Here is a 16280-nt window from a genome sequence, read left to right as displayed (position 1 = left end):
AGCGGCGCGCGGATGCGGGCGCGGGCCGGGCGGAGGGAGCGCCGGCGGTGAGCGCAGGTAGCGCGGGGCGGCCGGCGGGGGGCGCTGCGCCGGGGCCGTCCCGGCAGAGCCTCGGAGCCGCTCCCCGGGCTGGGGCGGCGGGAGCGTGGTGGGTGGGGGCCTGTCCGTCCATCCGTGTTTTCTCGGGGGAAGTGTTGCGGGTGCCCGCACGCTCGGGCGGGACCGGGATGGCGCAGGGTGGTTGCGGCTCTCCCGCACACGCGGGTCCGCCCCGCGCCTGAGCGCCCGCGTTGGTCCGCCCCTCCTTCGGAAGCCGTGGGACAGGCTCGTCTTCCTCCGGGCTTCCTCCCTTCCCGGCCGGTCCCGGCAGCTGCGCGGCTGTCGGGGCGGCTGCGGCGGTGTCACTGCGGGCCCGCCGAGGGGCGCGGCGCGGTGGGTGAGTCGTGCCGGGGTCGGCGTTCCTTCGGCCGGGATCCGTGTCCCAGGGCTGGGATGCAGTGTCCTTGGGTGAGGAGGAAGCGGGGGAGCGAGTGGGGGTTTTCTGGTTTCCTTCGCTGTTAGCAGCGGTCTTCCAAGTCTTAAGCTATGACTGCAGTGACTCTGCAAGATCGATGTCTTCTGTTGTAAGGACATAACTTCCGAAGAGGTAAAGCGTGATTAGAATGATGTGATGGAACTTACAGGAAGGGGAAAAAAAAATCATATTCAGGCAAAGGCAGGATCCTTAACAGTGTCAGGTTAAATGATCTTCGGGCACTAACAAGTTGCATAAAAACCCCCAAAACAAACAGGTAAATACTTCACTGAAATCGGGCTCGGTGGTACTATTGGAGAAATAGGAAAAAGTAATACTGAATGAAGTCTGCAAGATTTGAAACATTCAGTTTTTGGAGATTATAATATATGGAATTTCCTGACAGCAAGAGTTGCAGAATAATGCTTCCTTTTTGCAATATAATAAAATTGCGTTTATTTGTAACATCTGATGATGCGCTTATCTCCGATTAAGTTTATTTTGGTAAATACGTATAACATACTATTATCTCTGCCTTATTTGGGTAGCTCTGTTCATCATTCATTATTAATAAACTCTCTCTTTGGTTTCCTAACCCAACATGGTAGCATCCTGTAAATTCTCTTTTATGTCTCTTGTGATCTAAAAGATACTGACAGCGAGAGTGGAGTGTAATTTCTGTGTTTGTGTGCCACAAAACAAACAGAGGGAAATTTTGTTCTGTGCTATGACATGACGTGGAGTTTCCTTAGAACAGTTCAGATTGGGTTAACTTGTTATTTTTGGTTGCTGTTTTGGGGTTTTTTTGTTGTTGTTTTGCCCCCTCAGTGGGTGAATAAGGGGCAGACAGATGTGTTTTTTACAGTGAAAAGTGATCTTTGTAGGAATTGCACCTTTTCATTTTAAGAGAGCCCTCAGAATATGAACATGATGTCCATCCTAGTGTGCATGTGATTTGTCCTAACTGTAACGTACTGTTAATTTTGAAACAAATGTAATGAATTGTTTTACTCTCGTGAGAATATCAGAGAAAGGTGACAATATGAAGATAATATTCGATTGTGAGTAGCATATTGTGGTGGTGTCACAAGCAGTGTGATTGCAGTTTTAGACCAATGTAGAAATTTATTGTTATCTTTGTTCCTTTTTTAACTGCAGATACACATGTGTATGAAGCCTGTGTTATTCTGGCCTCTTTTTGTTATTTTAGGTGTTAAAATATGTAGCTGTTTGGTAGGTACTTGAGAGCTCCAGGGAATTAAACAATTATGCTGGAATTTCTTTGGTCCTTTTCCTTAAGTTTTTTACAGTTGGAAATAAAGGTGCTTCCTTTCCTATCCCCCCCCCCCCCCCCGCCTTTTTGTTTTTAAAGCTTTTGTAGTATCTGCGTTTAGAGATAATTTGGGCTGTCACCTCCTTGAAGGAGGCATTGGTTTCAGCTCATCACAATTTATCTTGGGGATTCAATGTCACTTAGCTGCTAAAAGTGAGATATTTCCCCTGGAGTTCATGATCACTTGTACTTGTACTTTTTCCAAAAATAGTAAAGGGGACTAGTTCTTGCATCTTGCCTAAACTGTAAGTAGGATAAATGCTTGCTGTCAGCTAAAATTGTCAGCTGTGTAGTCAATGTATCTGAAGACTAGTAAGTGTCAAAAATAGCCATTTTCCAGTAGCTGTCAAAAATATGTGAGGCTCAGTCATTCAAATGAGTCTGGTTTTCCTGGTACAAGTTTACTGCTAAAATGTACTTTATATGCTATTTGTTTTTTTAACAACCTCTTTCACCTGTGATTGATAATTTGTTCCATTTTATGAGCTGGGTTTTCTCCACTGAGCATTATTAGTAACATTCTCTTATATTTTTCTTCTATGGTTTACAAAAAAACCTTACAAACTTTACAAAAATAGGTATATTGGCATTTGCCTATGTAATTGAGAAGATTAATTTTGGATTGCTCAGAATTGAATGAGTACTTTGCCAATGTAAAATAGGGCCTGAACTAGAGGCCTAGACAAGGGAATGTAAAACTTATTCCAATGAAATTGGTTTCTTCAGTAATACTAAAGAAATAGGAGGCTACCATTATATAAATAATCCAGTTAAATTTCTGGGTACCTTTTCCTTAATGTTAATAATAAAGTACTTTGTAGTGCACACCACTGAGGTGTTACAGTTAACTAATGTCTGTCATAATCCATTATTATGCTGTGTTGAGCTGACAAGTCAATCTAGAAATAAGATTGTGGAAGAAAGGGTATAGAAGAAATCACTTGTCTTTAATATTTCCTCCCATGTTATTTTTCTGAAATTTTCACCTAGGTCAGCCCGCTGGGAAGGAGCATGAATCCAAAGCCTCCTCTGTATTGCAGCTTTGCCATAGAAGCATAGTTTTGGTGGACAAATTCATACTCAGTTTGAACTGTACAGGTTTCTTGAAAGAAAACCAAACAAGTTAAATTCTTCCTCTCTCCTGAGTGGAACAAGTCCTCTTTTTTGTTGCCGTTCTACAGGAATAGTGTTTGTGTTGTGCACTGTGTGTATGTGTGTGAGCAGTGGCAATCTCTCCTCCATTGCAGCTGTCACTTTGTTAGTTGTCTCCCCCCTCCCCTCTTAATTCTCTTTGATGACAGCTGCCTTCCTTTTAGGTCTCTTTAAAACGTTCAGTGAGAGTCCCTCTCTTACCAGTAACCTACATGCATCATCTTGTAGGCTTGTCTCTCTGTAAGACTGGTCAAAATTTGCTAAACATTATTGTCTCATGAGGAGGTTTTGGAGTCTCAGGGGGTTTGGAAAGAGTGATACAAAGACAGCTGTGAAGTTTCACAAGGGAATATTTTGGGGGTACTTGTCACAATTAATAAATTGTGGCAGTGTTACAGAGAAATGAGAAGCCAAGAAAGTGCCTTGTGCTCCGTTACAAGTGACTCTTATCAAGGAGCAAGGGTCCTACAGTGACCTGAATGGTGGCAGTAAAGCATGAAGAGAAAATAGAGAAACTATCCCAGGAAAAATAAAGCTGAGATTTTTTAAAAAATACCTTTTCACTATTATTGTTTTTAAGAATCTGATACAGAGATGTAGAAATGTTTTGGGGCCAAGATGGACCCAGTGGGAGGAGGGGAAGTTCAGCAAGTGTAACATACTGTCCCTATTGATATACTGTCCCTGTGGATATCTGCTTGCTTTAATTTTCTTCACAAGCCTTGCCAAGCCATTTCCCCTCTCAAAATCTTGAATCTTGGCTGACTGCCCATGGGCAAGGAACAAAGAATTTCTGTTTTTAAATGGCTGGTTTATTTTAAAAGCATTTATTGGCAGTGGCAGGCAAAATAAATGGGGAAGGTGTTGGGAAAGAAAAGATACTCTAAGGTACTTGAGGAGACTTCTTAGACACAATGCAAAATGAAAATAATTATTGGTAGAATGCATAGAACAAAACCGATTAAAATAGGAATGCATGCATTTAAATAGAAACAGCTCTCCAGTATTTCTAAAATACTGACAAAAGGTAATCTAGTGTTTGGGCTCTCAGATAATTTTATGCCAGAGCCACTGTAAGTGTGTGGGTTTTCAAGTTGAAAGCAATATGTTTGTGCTCTCGAAGTTCATCTACGAGACTAATTGGTACTGTTCTTAGAAGCCTGTGGGAGGTAAAACCATTCCTGGTTTAAGATAAGTCTGAGGTATTCCCAGCAGCTCGTCAGCAGCAGCACTGTGTCTGCTTGATGAGCTGGGACTTTTGTTGGCCCATATATCCTTTGGCTGCATTGAGAAGCGGGAATTTTTGGGAGTACACAAGGTTTTCTTCTTTCTTTGTAGAAGAATAGGTGTTTTTGGTAGTTGCCCATTTTTGCTATTCCCTTAGACCTTATGTTTCTTTCACTTGGAATATCCATTAAAGGTGTTCCCCAAACAGCAGCTAGCAAAAAGGCAAAAGGATATTTTCCTTTTTCAGTGTGCCAAGGTAATTGCAAGTCTTGGGCATGTAGAAGTAGGGAATGAAGGAACACATGCTGTAGGAGAAGGTATAAAGATAGAAATCCTGGAAAAGACACAAAAGCAGACTCCTTTGGCAGCATGCTCTGAAAATGGTACAGAACTGCTAAAACCTGCAGCCCAGCAACTTTCGTAGTGATAGTGCAGCCTTTATTTTGTCCAGAAGTATGCCTTCTTACCTGTTCTTAAGACAGCAGCATTGTTTTATAGTACTGATATTTATACTGGAGTCTAGCAGCTATTAATATAAATGGTCTCTTCTATCTAGTCATTTATGATGCAGTCTGGAAAGGCCCTTGAGTTTCATCAGCACATTCTGGTGGGCTCTGTTATGTCAGGCATTGCTGAGGCATTGTCAGTACAGTGTCCTCTTTTCCCTCCCTGCTGTGATGTTCTTCTGTTTGACCGAATTTTACAGCAGCAATAATAGGAATACTTGAAGTGCTGAGAGAAAATTTTATCAAAAGACAGCCAAGTGTGATTTCACTTGTCTGGGAACTGGCGTTTGCTGTTAATGGTTGGTTCCGTGTAGAATATCCTGCTCTTTTATGGCGCTGTGCAGCTGTCTGAGTGAACTTGATTAATGAACCTGGGAACCAAAGGACGGTGTTGGTCTGCAACAGTCACCAGTATGGATGTGCCAGTACAAGACAGTAGTTTATTGGCATCTTCTTGAGAACTTGTGTACTCATAAAAATATGAGGATTGTGGTTCTTCCTTGCGCACCAGTTTTAATCAGGGTTCTGTGTAAACACTTCTCTTCTTTGGGTACCTGTTTGCCAGCTGCACCTCATGCAAATTTTTCACCTACTGCCAAACCAACAGCCATCTAAGGCTGTACATTACCAGAACACAAACATCATTTTTGGCATTCCAAAAAGTCCCAGCATGTGAGCTCCTGGGATTCTAGGTGCTTATTTAATTGTCTCAGTCTTTTAAAATTAATTGACTAGTGAATATGTTCTATGCTGTTTTGGTGTATGTCAGTCGTTCTTTAGACTTCCCATTTTCATTGCCTTACAGAAATGACTAAGGGTTTTCCAAATAACATAGAACCAGGCTGTCTGCTCTCAGAATGATCAGCGTGATTGGTTCCTATCAGCTGAGTGATGCTCCAAGTTTTCTGTTGAAAAATTAGGAAACAAAATACTTTGGAGGTCACAGAGGTGAATGGGGTCACAGAGGGTGCACTCTGCAGAAAGGGGAAAATAATGGAATGGAGCTTGATGCTACTGTGGATTTTTTTTCCTGGTATTCTGTAATGCCAAGTGATTCTTGTCTTCCTGAAATGTTTATTGGCTATTGCAATAAGGTATCACTGCATATTTACAGGCAGTTTAGTGTCTGATATACTAAACTGATACAGTACCCTCTCTGTACTGAGGGATGTTTGTTGCCATGAATTGAATAGTAAGTTCTTGTACAGATGTAATTTTTGTATGGTAATTTTAAATCATTAATAATTTCATAAAATTTTTAGTGTTCCCACTGAGATGGTAATAAATTCCAATTTTGTACTCTACAAATATTTTATAGTAATTATTAATGTCAGCTTTTATTTGTACTGTCCTGATTTCTGTGTACTGTCTGTTCTATTACAAGATTTTTTCCACTTCCTCTTTAATTGGATGCACACTTCTATGACTGTACATGGCTTTTTATTTTTTAAGCTCTGTCTTGATAAATCACTTCTTTTTATGCAGTTGAAATCTGATGCAAAGCCAGACCTGCTCTTGAATGCACAGTGTCATGTTGTTGTTGGATCATAATTTGAAAGTGAGGAACAGATAAGTATTGTGCATAAGATAAGTAATAGATTGAGTAAAGTTCCTACTTATCATGCCTGCTTTCCTAATGTATGAGTTCTTTAGACACCTGTCTAGGTCTCTAGAGTATCATTGCAGAACTACTGCCTTAGCATTTGGGATTCTGTCTTTCAAAATACATGACCAATAGGTGACTTTATTGAACTGTATGTTAACAATATTCTTTTCACTGTATTTTTGTTGGCTTTATTCTTAAAAGTATTTTTGATCTTTGAATCAAATGGGTTTCTCTCAGGCTTTGGTTTTCTGTATTCTTTGCATCTGCAAACTGCTTATTAATAACCACCAAAAATACCTCATGGACCTGCTGCTTTCTTTTTCTCTTGCAAGTAATTATGGCCAACTGTCCTGTACATTTTTCAAAACTAGAAGGTACACAAATCATCTCTGCAGGACAGGTTTAAATTTGCCCAGCAGCCATTTCTAGTGGTTTAGGTAGGCTGGAGTTTTCTGGGACAGGCTAGAAAAGTGATGATGAATATGTGCCAGTCTTTCATGAGCTGATTGATTGGCAGAAGTGACAGTGCTGTAAAGTGCAATAAGCTTTTAAGAATTTAGGTATGCCTTGTTTCCCTGATAACTTGAGGTTGTTTCAGAGCATGTGTGAGGCATTCCTTTGTGTTATAGAGTGTTTCATTTTTGTGTTGTATGTTAATATAATCTCTTGGTTTTTCTGGGAATGAGTAAAGCAGAATCTGAGGAAGACTGCAACAAAATTTGAGAAGGATGTTCTGTAAGTATGGGCTAGTTCCATAGAGAAGAGTCAGTATTCAAACTGAAGTCTGATGCTAGTTAAGTGGTAGTTAAGGATAACCTTGCTTTATTGTGGAATATAAACCACATTTTCTGTAGCTCTTTCTTTTACCTTCGCTCCTTTTGTTTCATGCAGTCAATAATAAAATTTATATATGACTGATTTTGAAACACGGGCATGCAGGATAGAGACATGATTTTACTTCGAAGTGGATGAGTGCCTTAGTTCATTGTTTTTGTTGCCAGATGGATGTCAGTGTTGTGGTACCACTGGACAAAGTTGTATTCACATTGGAAAGTTTTGGCAGTACTTCTCTTAGACAATCAGCAGTGGCGGTAGTGAGGAAAACCAAGCTCTTTATATGTACATGAAAGGCAAACCTGGTGTCAGATCCTCATTCAGGAATTGGTTGTAGCTTCATGTTCTAATGTTGCTCCTGGCTTGGGCTTGTAGCATTCAGAATAATTTAAATATGCATGCTGGTTTAAAGTACTTCGGAAAACTGGCACTTAAATTGGTTACTTTAGGCTGCTTATTGAAAGGATTATGTGGAAGACATTCTCTTCTTCAGGGATTCTTGGATTGCCATTTTGCCTGCGGTCTGTTCAGGGTTTTATTTGATTTGGGTTTGCTTTGTTTGTTTGTTTTGTTCTGTTTCGGGTTTGCTGGTATGGGGTTTTGTTTATTTTCTTTCCTTCCTCAGATTTTCAAGTTTTGTTCTAGTTGTACTGCTTCATCTTCATGGTTGTCTCCCTTTTGGCTCTGTCTCCATGATTAGAGATGGTAAGAACTGCAACAAGGTTTGCCTCTGATGCACCCTTTTTTCTTATTGCTCTCTGCAGTGCTTTGCCTTTGCCACAAAAGTCCCTCAGCTGTGGTTGGGAGAGTAGTATGCCAGCATTTCTATCCAGGATAAATCAGTTTGAAGAGGAAGTCTCAGCTTCCTTTTTTTCCTGCTCAGGGAGAATTTCCAACTCAGCATATTGTGTGCTTTGAGAGATGAGGGAGAATAAAGATCACAAGAGATAGCATACCTTCTTTCATGTGTGCTGTTATCTTATGGGATACTACCTCTGAATTACTGAAAACAAAGGTCCATTCTGAGTCCAAGTTTTGTTTAAACCATAGTGTTCTTGCAGAGAAGTGCTGACCCTTCAAGGTAATAAGAGTTACAAGAATATTCCAATCCATCCATCTTGGTGTGCTATTTCCTTCCTAATATGTGTACCTGCTGCTTTGATACTCCTTTCTTTCCTACTTCCAAATCAAGTGGGTATAAACTTTCTTCCCTTTTTTTTTTTTTTTTTTGTTTTTGTTTTTGTTTTTTTTTTACCCCAAGGATCTTGCTGGGAGTGTCTTATGAGTCACTAGAAGTGCATGCACTTCAGGGGGAAAGAGGAGACCAAATCTCCAGAACTTTGAGATTACACTGGAATTCATGAAGGGGGAATGGACTTGAAAAATTTGTAGGAAAAGTGGCAAGTACAAATAGTTCCTTCCAGTTTGGTACACCTTGCTCCCAGTTCCTTTGCCTCGTGTCAGTATGTGGGTGTTATGCAATTTCCCAGCAGGTTAAGTCCTTGATTTCCATTAGTTTCAGTAGTCAGCGTGTGCACTGTGAATCAGATATACATGGCGATGGCCCAGTCTGCAATTCCTGCTGCTCCTTGGCAGGAGTTTATTCAATCTCGTCCTCTTGGCTAGACCTCTTATCCTGGCTTGTGGTCTTATTTACAGTGTGATGGCAGAGTTATTTCTACTCCAAAGGACTGTAGTGATACTGTCTAAGTGCTTTGGGGGGAGGTATGGCTGGAGATCTGTGGAGAGCTGAACTAAATTTAAGTTTTACAAGAGCTGTCTGTTCTTTTCCATTTTTTTAATAGAAGTAGAGACTTTTGGGATTAGGATTTGAAACCTACGATCTCTTCTTGAGAGATACTGTTTGGTCTTCTGAGCCATCACATGAATACTCTTCTCCTGGACTTCATAAGGTTTTCCATCATATTTGATACTGTTCAGAGATTATGTAGATATATAATGATGTGGGTGCAGTTTATTCTTTAAAGTCTGAATGCAGAGCCATGGATTTGGCAAAGGGCTAGGAAAGAGAAGTTTTGGTTAGTGCATGTTTAGGGAATATCTGTTTCAGGAAATCTTAAACCACACAATTCCAGATATTCATGCTGTGGAATGTAAGTTTTACTGTTTTCCCACTTATTTTATGTACTTATGACAAATTAGTATATTAAAGCTGTTTTTGAGGGGGGTGGGGGGATAAGCACATTCCTTGAACAAAGTACATCTTACTGCATTTACAGTGGGAGTTCAAATTGCTGCGTGTTGGCCGTCTGTCCTTGTGCACGGTCATACCCCACAGTGGAGGGTGAGCTGTTCCTCATTCAGTGATTTGGGATTGCCATTAGTGCACCCACAAGTAAGAGTTTATGTACTGGCAGTGGCTGCCACGGGGCATTTTACACACAGCTGGTTGTTACTTTATGGCAACTTTGGTGTCCAAGTTGTAATGCCGCCCCTGCCTTGGGTTAATCATTTCAGAATGATTTAGATATGCATGTTGATTTTAGAGCACTTCAAAAATTTGCCACTTGAATCAGGCACGCTGGCTCGCCTGTTGGGAGGATTATCTGAAGAGTGAAGGTGAAGGGTAAATGACAAGCAGGGCTCGGCGCCCTGCTGGCAGTGACACTTGTGCTGGCAGCAGACAGTGGGGTGTCGGCATAAGGCCGATGGAACTGGTCAGGGGAGAGCTAGGAAAAGTGCCATGGAGGCAGAGTTAGGTTAGAGATGAGAGCTCAGCAGCACGAGAAACTCAGTCTCAATATTCTGATACAAACTGAGGCATACGTGCCACTAGAGAAAGTCTGGTGAGGAACTCTATTACGTGCATAATTTCAGTCTAAAAAGTGCTTGTGTCAGGTAGTAGGCGGGGAAGAACCGGGAATAGTGAGGAAAAATGTAACTGTTGTGTAAAATGAGTAGCTTTATCTGGACGATGTTAAATAGTAGAAGTTCTCTTTTAAGAAAGTATTGAATAATTGGAGTAGTGTCAGAGGTGGATGTAAAATGAGAAATATGAGGTATACACATGGAAAGGGTCTAAAAATGTGGGATCTGTTTGAGGGGTAAAAATTAGTAAGAGGATGATGCCTATGTAAATATATGTGCATATACATATATGATGAATCCAGAACATCTGTTGTCACTGTCTTATAACACAAGGAGATGCTGAGTGAGATTCTTAACAAGCTTTCTTTGAAAAGTATGTTGAAGTCAATATTATGCATTCATAATATAATGGGGAGTAATTCTATGTCCTTCCCTAACAAATGCTTGAAGTTAGGTTTGAAAATGTAGCCCTGTTTTAAAAGCATGCAGCTTGAAGCCTTCAACTGCAGCTACTCCACAAGTAAATGAAGATATCTTCACTTTTTGTTTAAATTTCTCTTTTTTTTTTCCCAGTACAGAGATCCCCGAAGATGTGTGGCTCAAGCTGCTTCAAACTGTCTGAACATTTGTTATTTAACTGCTGAAGCTTTCCCACCATTTGCTTTCCTCCAGAAGCCTTAATCTATTGAAGGATCGGAATTGGGTACTATGGTAAGACATTTTTTAAAGTTGAAGTAAAATGCTTAAGTGCAGTGTGCCAATTTATTTTGGTTTTATCTCTTTATTCAATAGTAAGATACCAAAGCAAGTAAGAAACCTTAATGGTGTACAAAGCCAGGAGAGGAAACTTTGAGCTAGCTAAACAACCTAAAAACATCCTTCCATATGTTGTCTGCTCATACTTGCACTGTACTTCAAAGTGAAGAATAAGAATCAAGTGAATCATTTCACAAGACCTTGTATGTAGATGTATGTGTATAACTCATCATAGTGTTGTACAGAAATGTTATACAGGTCTCTTCTAGATACTGCATTTTCCTTCAAATGCATTTGGGTTTAGTGTCAGTTTAAATCCCTTTATTTAAAATACTTAAGGTGCTCTGTGGAAGCACTGAAGTTTTGATTTTTGGAGAATAAAAATTGTTAAAAATAGGAAGAGGAAACCCTGTAAATATCACTGAAGGTGAGAAGGAAATATAACTGAACCCCTAAGCAGATAAAAAAACTTGTTCACTAGATGATGCAATAATACTGTATTTGGAAACTGATATTTGTTCTTGATCTCAACAACTGTAGCAGTTTTGAATAACCAAGTGGTACTTTACAAATTTCAGGAATCAAGACCAGCTGAAACGTGAGAAGATATACTCAGGATGATCCAGCCAGAAGATTTTTCACTTCGTGGAAATATTTTTTTTGTTTAATATGTAGTATAATTTGACAAAGCCATATTCAGTTACTTTTCTTGAAATTAGGACGCGCCTGTGGCCCTCATCAGAAATGTTTCTAACATTTTCAAGAAAAAATATGTCTCAGAAACTGAGTATGTTTTTACTAGTCTTTGGAATCATTTGGGGTTTGATGTTGCTACGCTACACTTTTCAGTATCCAAGACGCCAGAGCAGTGCCGAGTTGCGTGGACAGATATTAGATCTCAGTAAAAGATATGTCAAAGCACTGGCAGAAGAAAATAAAAACCTAATGAAAGGTGGTGGTGGAGCCTCTATGTCAGGATATGGTAAGAGGAAAAAAGCCATACTAATTACTTGAGTATATTATTTTTCTGAAAATTTTAAAGTTATAATTTTTTTTTTAAGTAGTAAATGCTCTTCAGCAGAAAAAAGCCTCTCTGTATGAACTGATTTTATTTTAATTTATTTAATGAAGTTGAAGATTAGGATGAGTTGCAAAATGAAGCTTTGTACATGAAATTTTTACTTTCCAGGGTTTTTTTAAGGTCTCTTCAGGTACACGAATACAGTTACTTACAGAAGTAACAGCACATTTGTCTTTTTCTGAATATTCAGCTATTGAGGAATAAGCACATGCCTGATACAGGGACTAAGTTTTATATTAAGTCACTTCGAAGTTCTGGATTCTTCTAGTACCTCTTTGCTAACTTCCTGCTTTTATTTCTTGAATTTTCTTCTCTTTAAAAAAGCAATGAAGAAGCAACATACTAATTGAGTTTGTGGTCTGGAAACTGCAAGGCAGTTATGAATTTGGCAGAATCTCCCCTTGTTTTAGAAGTAGCCATAAGATATAAGGTCCCTTATCTTGCAAGCTGTAATACTTGATGCATCATATCTCTGCTTTGTCTGTGTCTTGTGAATATGTACCTAGCTTGATAAATAGGTTACCAGTATTTACTATCTTCTGAAATACTTAAAAGATAACTAAAAATGTTTATTTTAAAAAATAGTATCTCAAAAGATGTAGAGTAATGAATATTGATCCCTTTAAGATTTCCTTAAATGGCTCTTACTGTTGTAGGATGCCCTTTATGGGCATTTGGTAAGAGTGCTAGCAGTAAAAATGTGTCTGGACTGTTTTTGCTGCTGGTAAGGAAGAAGGAAGCAAGGGTGTGATGACAAGATGTGCAGGAGCAACCCAAGAGGAGTAGGACAGTAAAAAGCATTTAAACCTTTAATCCTTTCATTCTTAAAATTATTTTTTTTATGACAGTAAGAGACTGCCTTCTCTTTTCTTCCTTGTTTTCTTCTCCCACCTTTTTTTTTTTTATTTTTTTTGATTTGTCATTAGGGACTTCCTTCCGTTACTGTGTAATTAAATTTTTCTGTCATTTAAAAAAACTCACAAAATCCTCGTGTGCTGCAGCTTTTTCCTGCTCTGTAAGTCTTACAGTGTATTTCCAAATGAGACTTGTCTTATGCAGTTTTGTCTGAACTTTAATATAAACTTAAGTCATCTCTTGATCTACCTGCTCATCGTAAGAATTAAAACTTGGCAATACCCTCCCTCAGATTGTTGAGCACAAAGTGATACTACAGAGTACATGACCTACCTGCTGTTATTGACAGCAGACCCTGCTCTGGCTTGAATTGTTAAGCAATTTTTTTTTTTTATTTTTCAAAGTTAACATTACTGAACAAGAACTAGTTCATTTTAGAGGAGGTACTTCTTTTTTGAAATTTTGTTTGCTACTCATTTTTAATTTTATCTCTTTTACTGCTATTTTTTCACTTTGATGCCTGGGATATTTGTCCCCAATCTTTCTGCTTAGTTAAGAACTGATTAGAGGGCTGATGGTAGAGACAGAATTTGTAGATATCCTTGTGTGTAAGGAGGTGGTGATTGGCAAGAGCATAGTTTTTTGTTGAAAGATGTTACTGGTTTTGTGTTCCAGAACATGAGACATTTTTTACCATCTTTTCTCTTATTTTTCAGTCAATAAAGCTGTAAATAGTTTTTTTTCCCTTGTTTTATAGCCTATGTTAAGAAGCAATAAGATACTTTCTAATAACAGCTTTAATATGGGCTAAAACTGTAATTTAGGGGAAAGCTATTAACTACCTATTTTATGCTGGAAAGTGTTTAGATATGTTATCTGGCATCCAAGGCTAAAAGGTGACATAGCTGAGTGTTCCAATGCTGTTGTCAGGATGAAATTTGAAATAATACCTTTAAATAGCCACTTCTGATGTTCCAACTAGTGTTTTTGTTCTTACATTCTAGTATTTATTTGGCTGCCTTCACAGTTCCCTGTTATGGTGGTATCTCCCTTCCCTAAAATAACTGAGAAATGTTATTAAAGAAAAATCAAGCAGCTCTTTAATTCTGTACTTCCAGACCAATCTGCACTCCTTTCCAAAAAGTGTGGTAGGGAGGATAGCAAGTCTTAAGATGTGAATATGTTGAAATGGCAGTTCTTTTCCACGCGGAGTAAATAACAGGCTCTAATTTGTTTTCTCCATTATCTTCAGCTGATCTTAAGAGAACAATTGCTGTTCTTCTGGATGACATCTTACAACGCCTGGTGAAATTGGAAAACAAGGTTGATTACATCGTTGTGAATGGCTCAGCGACAAATACTACTAATGGAACTAACCATCAGGTGCCAGTGACTGCAAATAAACGTGTAAAGCCAGCAAGCAACATTAGATAGCAAACAGGGCCACTCTGTGTTGCTACATCATTGATGGATAATATTTAAGATAAGCTTTTTGTCTCTGGCTAGGGCAAGGCAGTAGTTGACTCTAAAACAAGCATAAGCTATTGTATTCTACAATGTGCTTGGATCTATGTAGGCCTAACATGTGCTTAGGTTCTCAGAGCATTATTTCATTGCCTTTGAGCAGTGCTTCTAAAGTGGTCTTTGTTGTCTATAAAGATATTTTGATATGATTTGATGTAGTAGGCCGTTGGATAATACCAATATGTGGAAAGCAATGGGAAACTTATAGTTAGGTTTCTAAATCTATTTATTTAAGTATGAATATAACATATCTTTTGGATAGGTGAGCAGTATTGTAGCTTATTCATTTTTTGTGACCTGCATTAAGCCAAGGTAACTGAGGAAAATGTGTTGCTAAACAGATGTTAGAAGATGTGTACACTTAAAATATTTTCTTACTTATTTACTAAAACAATATTAAATTGAGGATAGCATTGGTGGTAATATTTTAAAATTGTGACCCAAAGAATGTCTTTATTTGCACTATCTGTCAGAATAGTTAAAGAGAATTTACTGTATATTTAAGAAAATTTATTGTAATAGGAAAACATTCTAGGTAGTAACACTGTCCAGGTTTATCTTTATGCCAGAGATAGGGCAGTTAGATTATCAAAAGCAAATCATCATCTGTGGTATCTTAGATGATTATTTCTTTAAAAGATATTTAAGTGTATGTATTTTGTAATTGCAGATAATTTTATTTAAGTGATGGAAATAAGTTTTGGATATGTGAATACAGTTTATTTTTTTTCATTGCTGTTTGTTTTTAACATTTTAAAGCCTTGCAGATTGTGTTTAGTGTAGCACACCATCTCCCTGAATTGCTTTCTTGATCAGAAGGAGGAGCAATGAAGGGAATCAAGGCTTCCTCTGATGTTTTAACATCAGAGGTATATGTACTAAGGGTGTCTAATCATGGAATATTTGAGAGCTAAGGTAATGTTTGCCTTATGTCTGAGTCAGCCTTACAGCAAAGTGAATTGCATGCAGTGTGGCTGCACTGTATCTCAAATGTTACTGAAGTCATATTAAAGTGCCACTGAACTTGTTTTTTAAACTGTACTGAATGTTTGGGGGGGACAGAATGTTCAGGGACTTTTGCCAAAAGTGTCCTGTAAGTGAGGTTTTGGGGATGAGTAAACTGGGGGTGCTGGGTGATATACCATGCAAAGTGATGTGCTTTTTTCCTTTCTTCTCTTTCCCTGCTGATATTCTTGGTGGTTATAAAGTAAAATGCAATTGCCATCTTAGTTAGTATCCAGATGATTTTTTTGTCACATTGTGTGTAAATGTGTACTCACTTCAACGCAGAAAGAGAAAAATAAATTTTTAATTGTACTTGTAAACGTTCCTGGGTTTGTTTGTTTGTTTCTTTGTGATTAAATGGTCTTGTCATTCTTGCTATATGTTCTCTATCAGTTTCTGGATTGGAAAATTTTACATCTCTGAGTTTTTGTAGTACCCTTTCTGGTTTTCTTTCTTCTTAGTCACTGAGTTCTTCTGCTCTTGAAATTCTAATGCCCTGAAACTTTCCTCAGGTTAGAGATAAGGGGGGAAAGAAATTAAAATAAAAGAACTGATTTAGATATTTAATGGCAAAGAATTGACTGTTTTTAACATAAGATTTAAGAAGATATGTGCAGAACTTTTGAACCTGCAGATTGACAACATGAAAGTAGGTAGGTAGGTAGATTGATTGATTTATTTTTTTTTTATATCCATCTATCTGATTTTTTTCCTAGATACCTTATTGTTACAAACCGAAACCTTTGTGCTATAAACACACAATTCTTTTTCAGAGAGACAAAACTGAACTTAAGGTGTGCAGACCAAGGTAAAAAAGGGTACAGAAGGCATAAAGGGAGGGTCTCAGCTGACTTTCCTATTAAAAACAGTAGTAAGAAAACATCTGCGTGTTTTAGCCTGCAGCCTCCTATATAGGACACATGAGAGGTGTGGCAGCCCTACGAAGGTAGGAGGTTGTGTAAAGAGCCCAAGGGCTTTGTGAAGAAGCAGCAAGAGAAAGCCTACAACTTAGTCCAGGTCCAAAAAGCTTGATAGTGTCGCAGCATTCGGTTGTGTTG

At 38.7% G+C, this 16280-nt stretch overlaps 1 protein-coding gene across 4 annotated transcripts; it reads left to right on the top strand.

Annotated features, from left to right (window-relative positions):
- Nucleotides 1–15542, top strand: CCDC126 (coiled-coil domain containing 126). 4 transcript variants are annotated; one of them, XM_066195667.1, is made up of 4 exons: nucleotides 1–57; nucleotides 10575–10712; nucleotides 11336–11739; nucleotides 13946–15542. In XM_066195667.1, the coding sequence occupies exons 3-4, from the start codon at nucleotides 11502–11504 to the stop codon at nucleotides 14125–14127; spliced, it is 420 nt and encodes a 139-aa protein (XP_066051764.1). In that variant the 5' UTR covers nucleotides 1–57; nucleotides 10575–10712; nucleotides 11336–11501; the 3' UTR covers nucleotides 14128–15542. The 4 variants fall into 4 exon arrangements, with proteins under 4 accessions (XP_066051764.1, XP_066051785.1, XP_066051769.1 ...); XM_066195688.1 differs by lacking the exon at nucleotides 1–57 and adding an exon at nucleotides 165–436 and having other exon boundaries at nucleotides 10580–10712; XM_066195672.1 differs by lacking the exon at nucleotides 1–57 and adding an exon at nucleotides 165–436.
- The last annotated feature ends 738 nt before the right edge of the window (nucleotides 15543–16280 follow it).

This window comes from Chamaea fasciata, unplaced genomic scaffold, assembly GCF_029207755.1.
Source record: "Chamaea fasciata isolate MVZ Bird 193981 ecotype frontalis unplaced genomic scaffold, bChaFas1.0.hap1 SCAF_1, whole genome shotgun sequence".
Taxonomy (NCBI): Eukaryota; Metazoa; Chordata; class Aves; order Passeriformes; family Sylviidae; genus Chamaea; species Chamaea fasciata.
The sequence above is the reverse complement of the archived record's forward strand: the minus strand, read 5'-3'. Positions and strand labels throughout refer to the sequence as shown.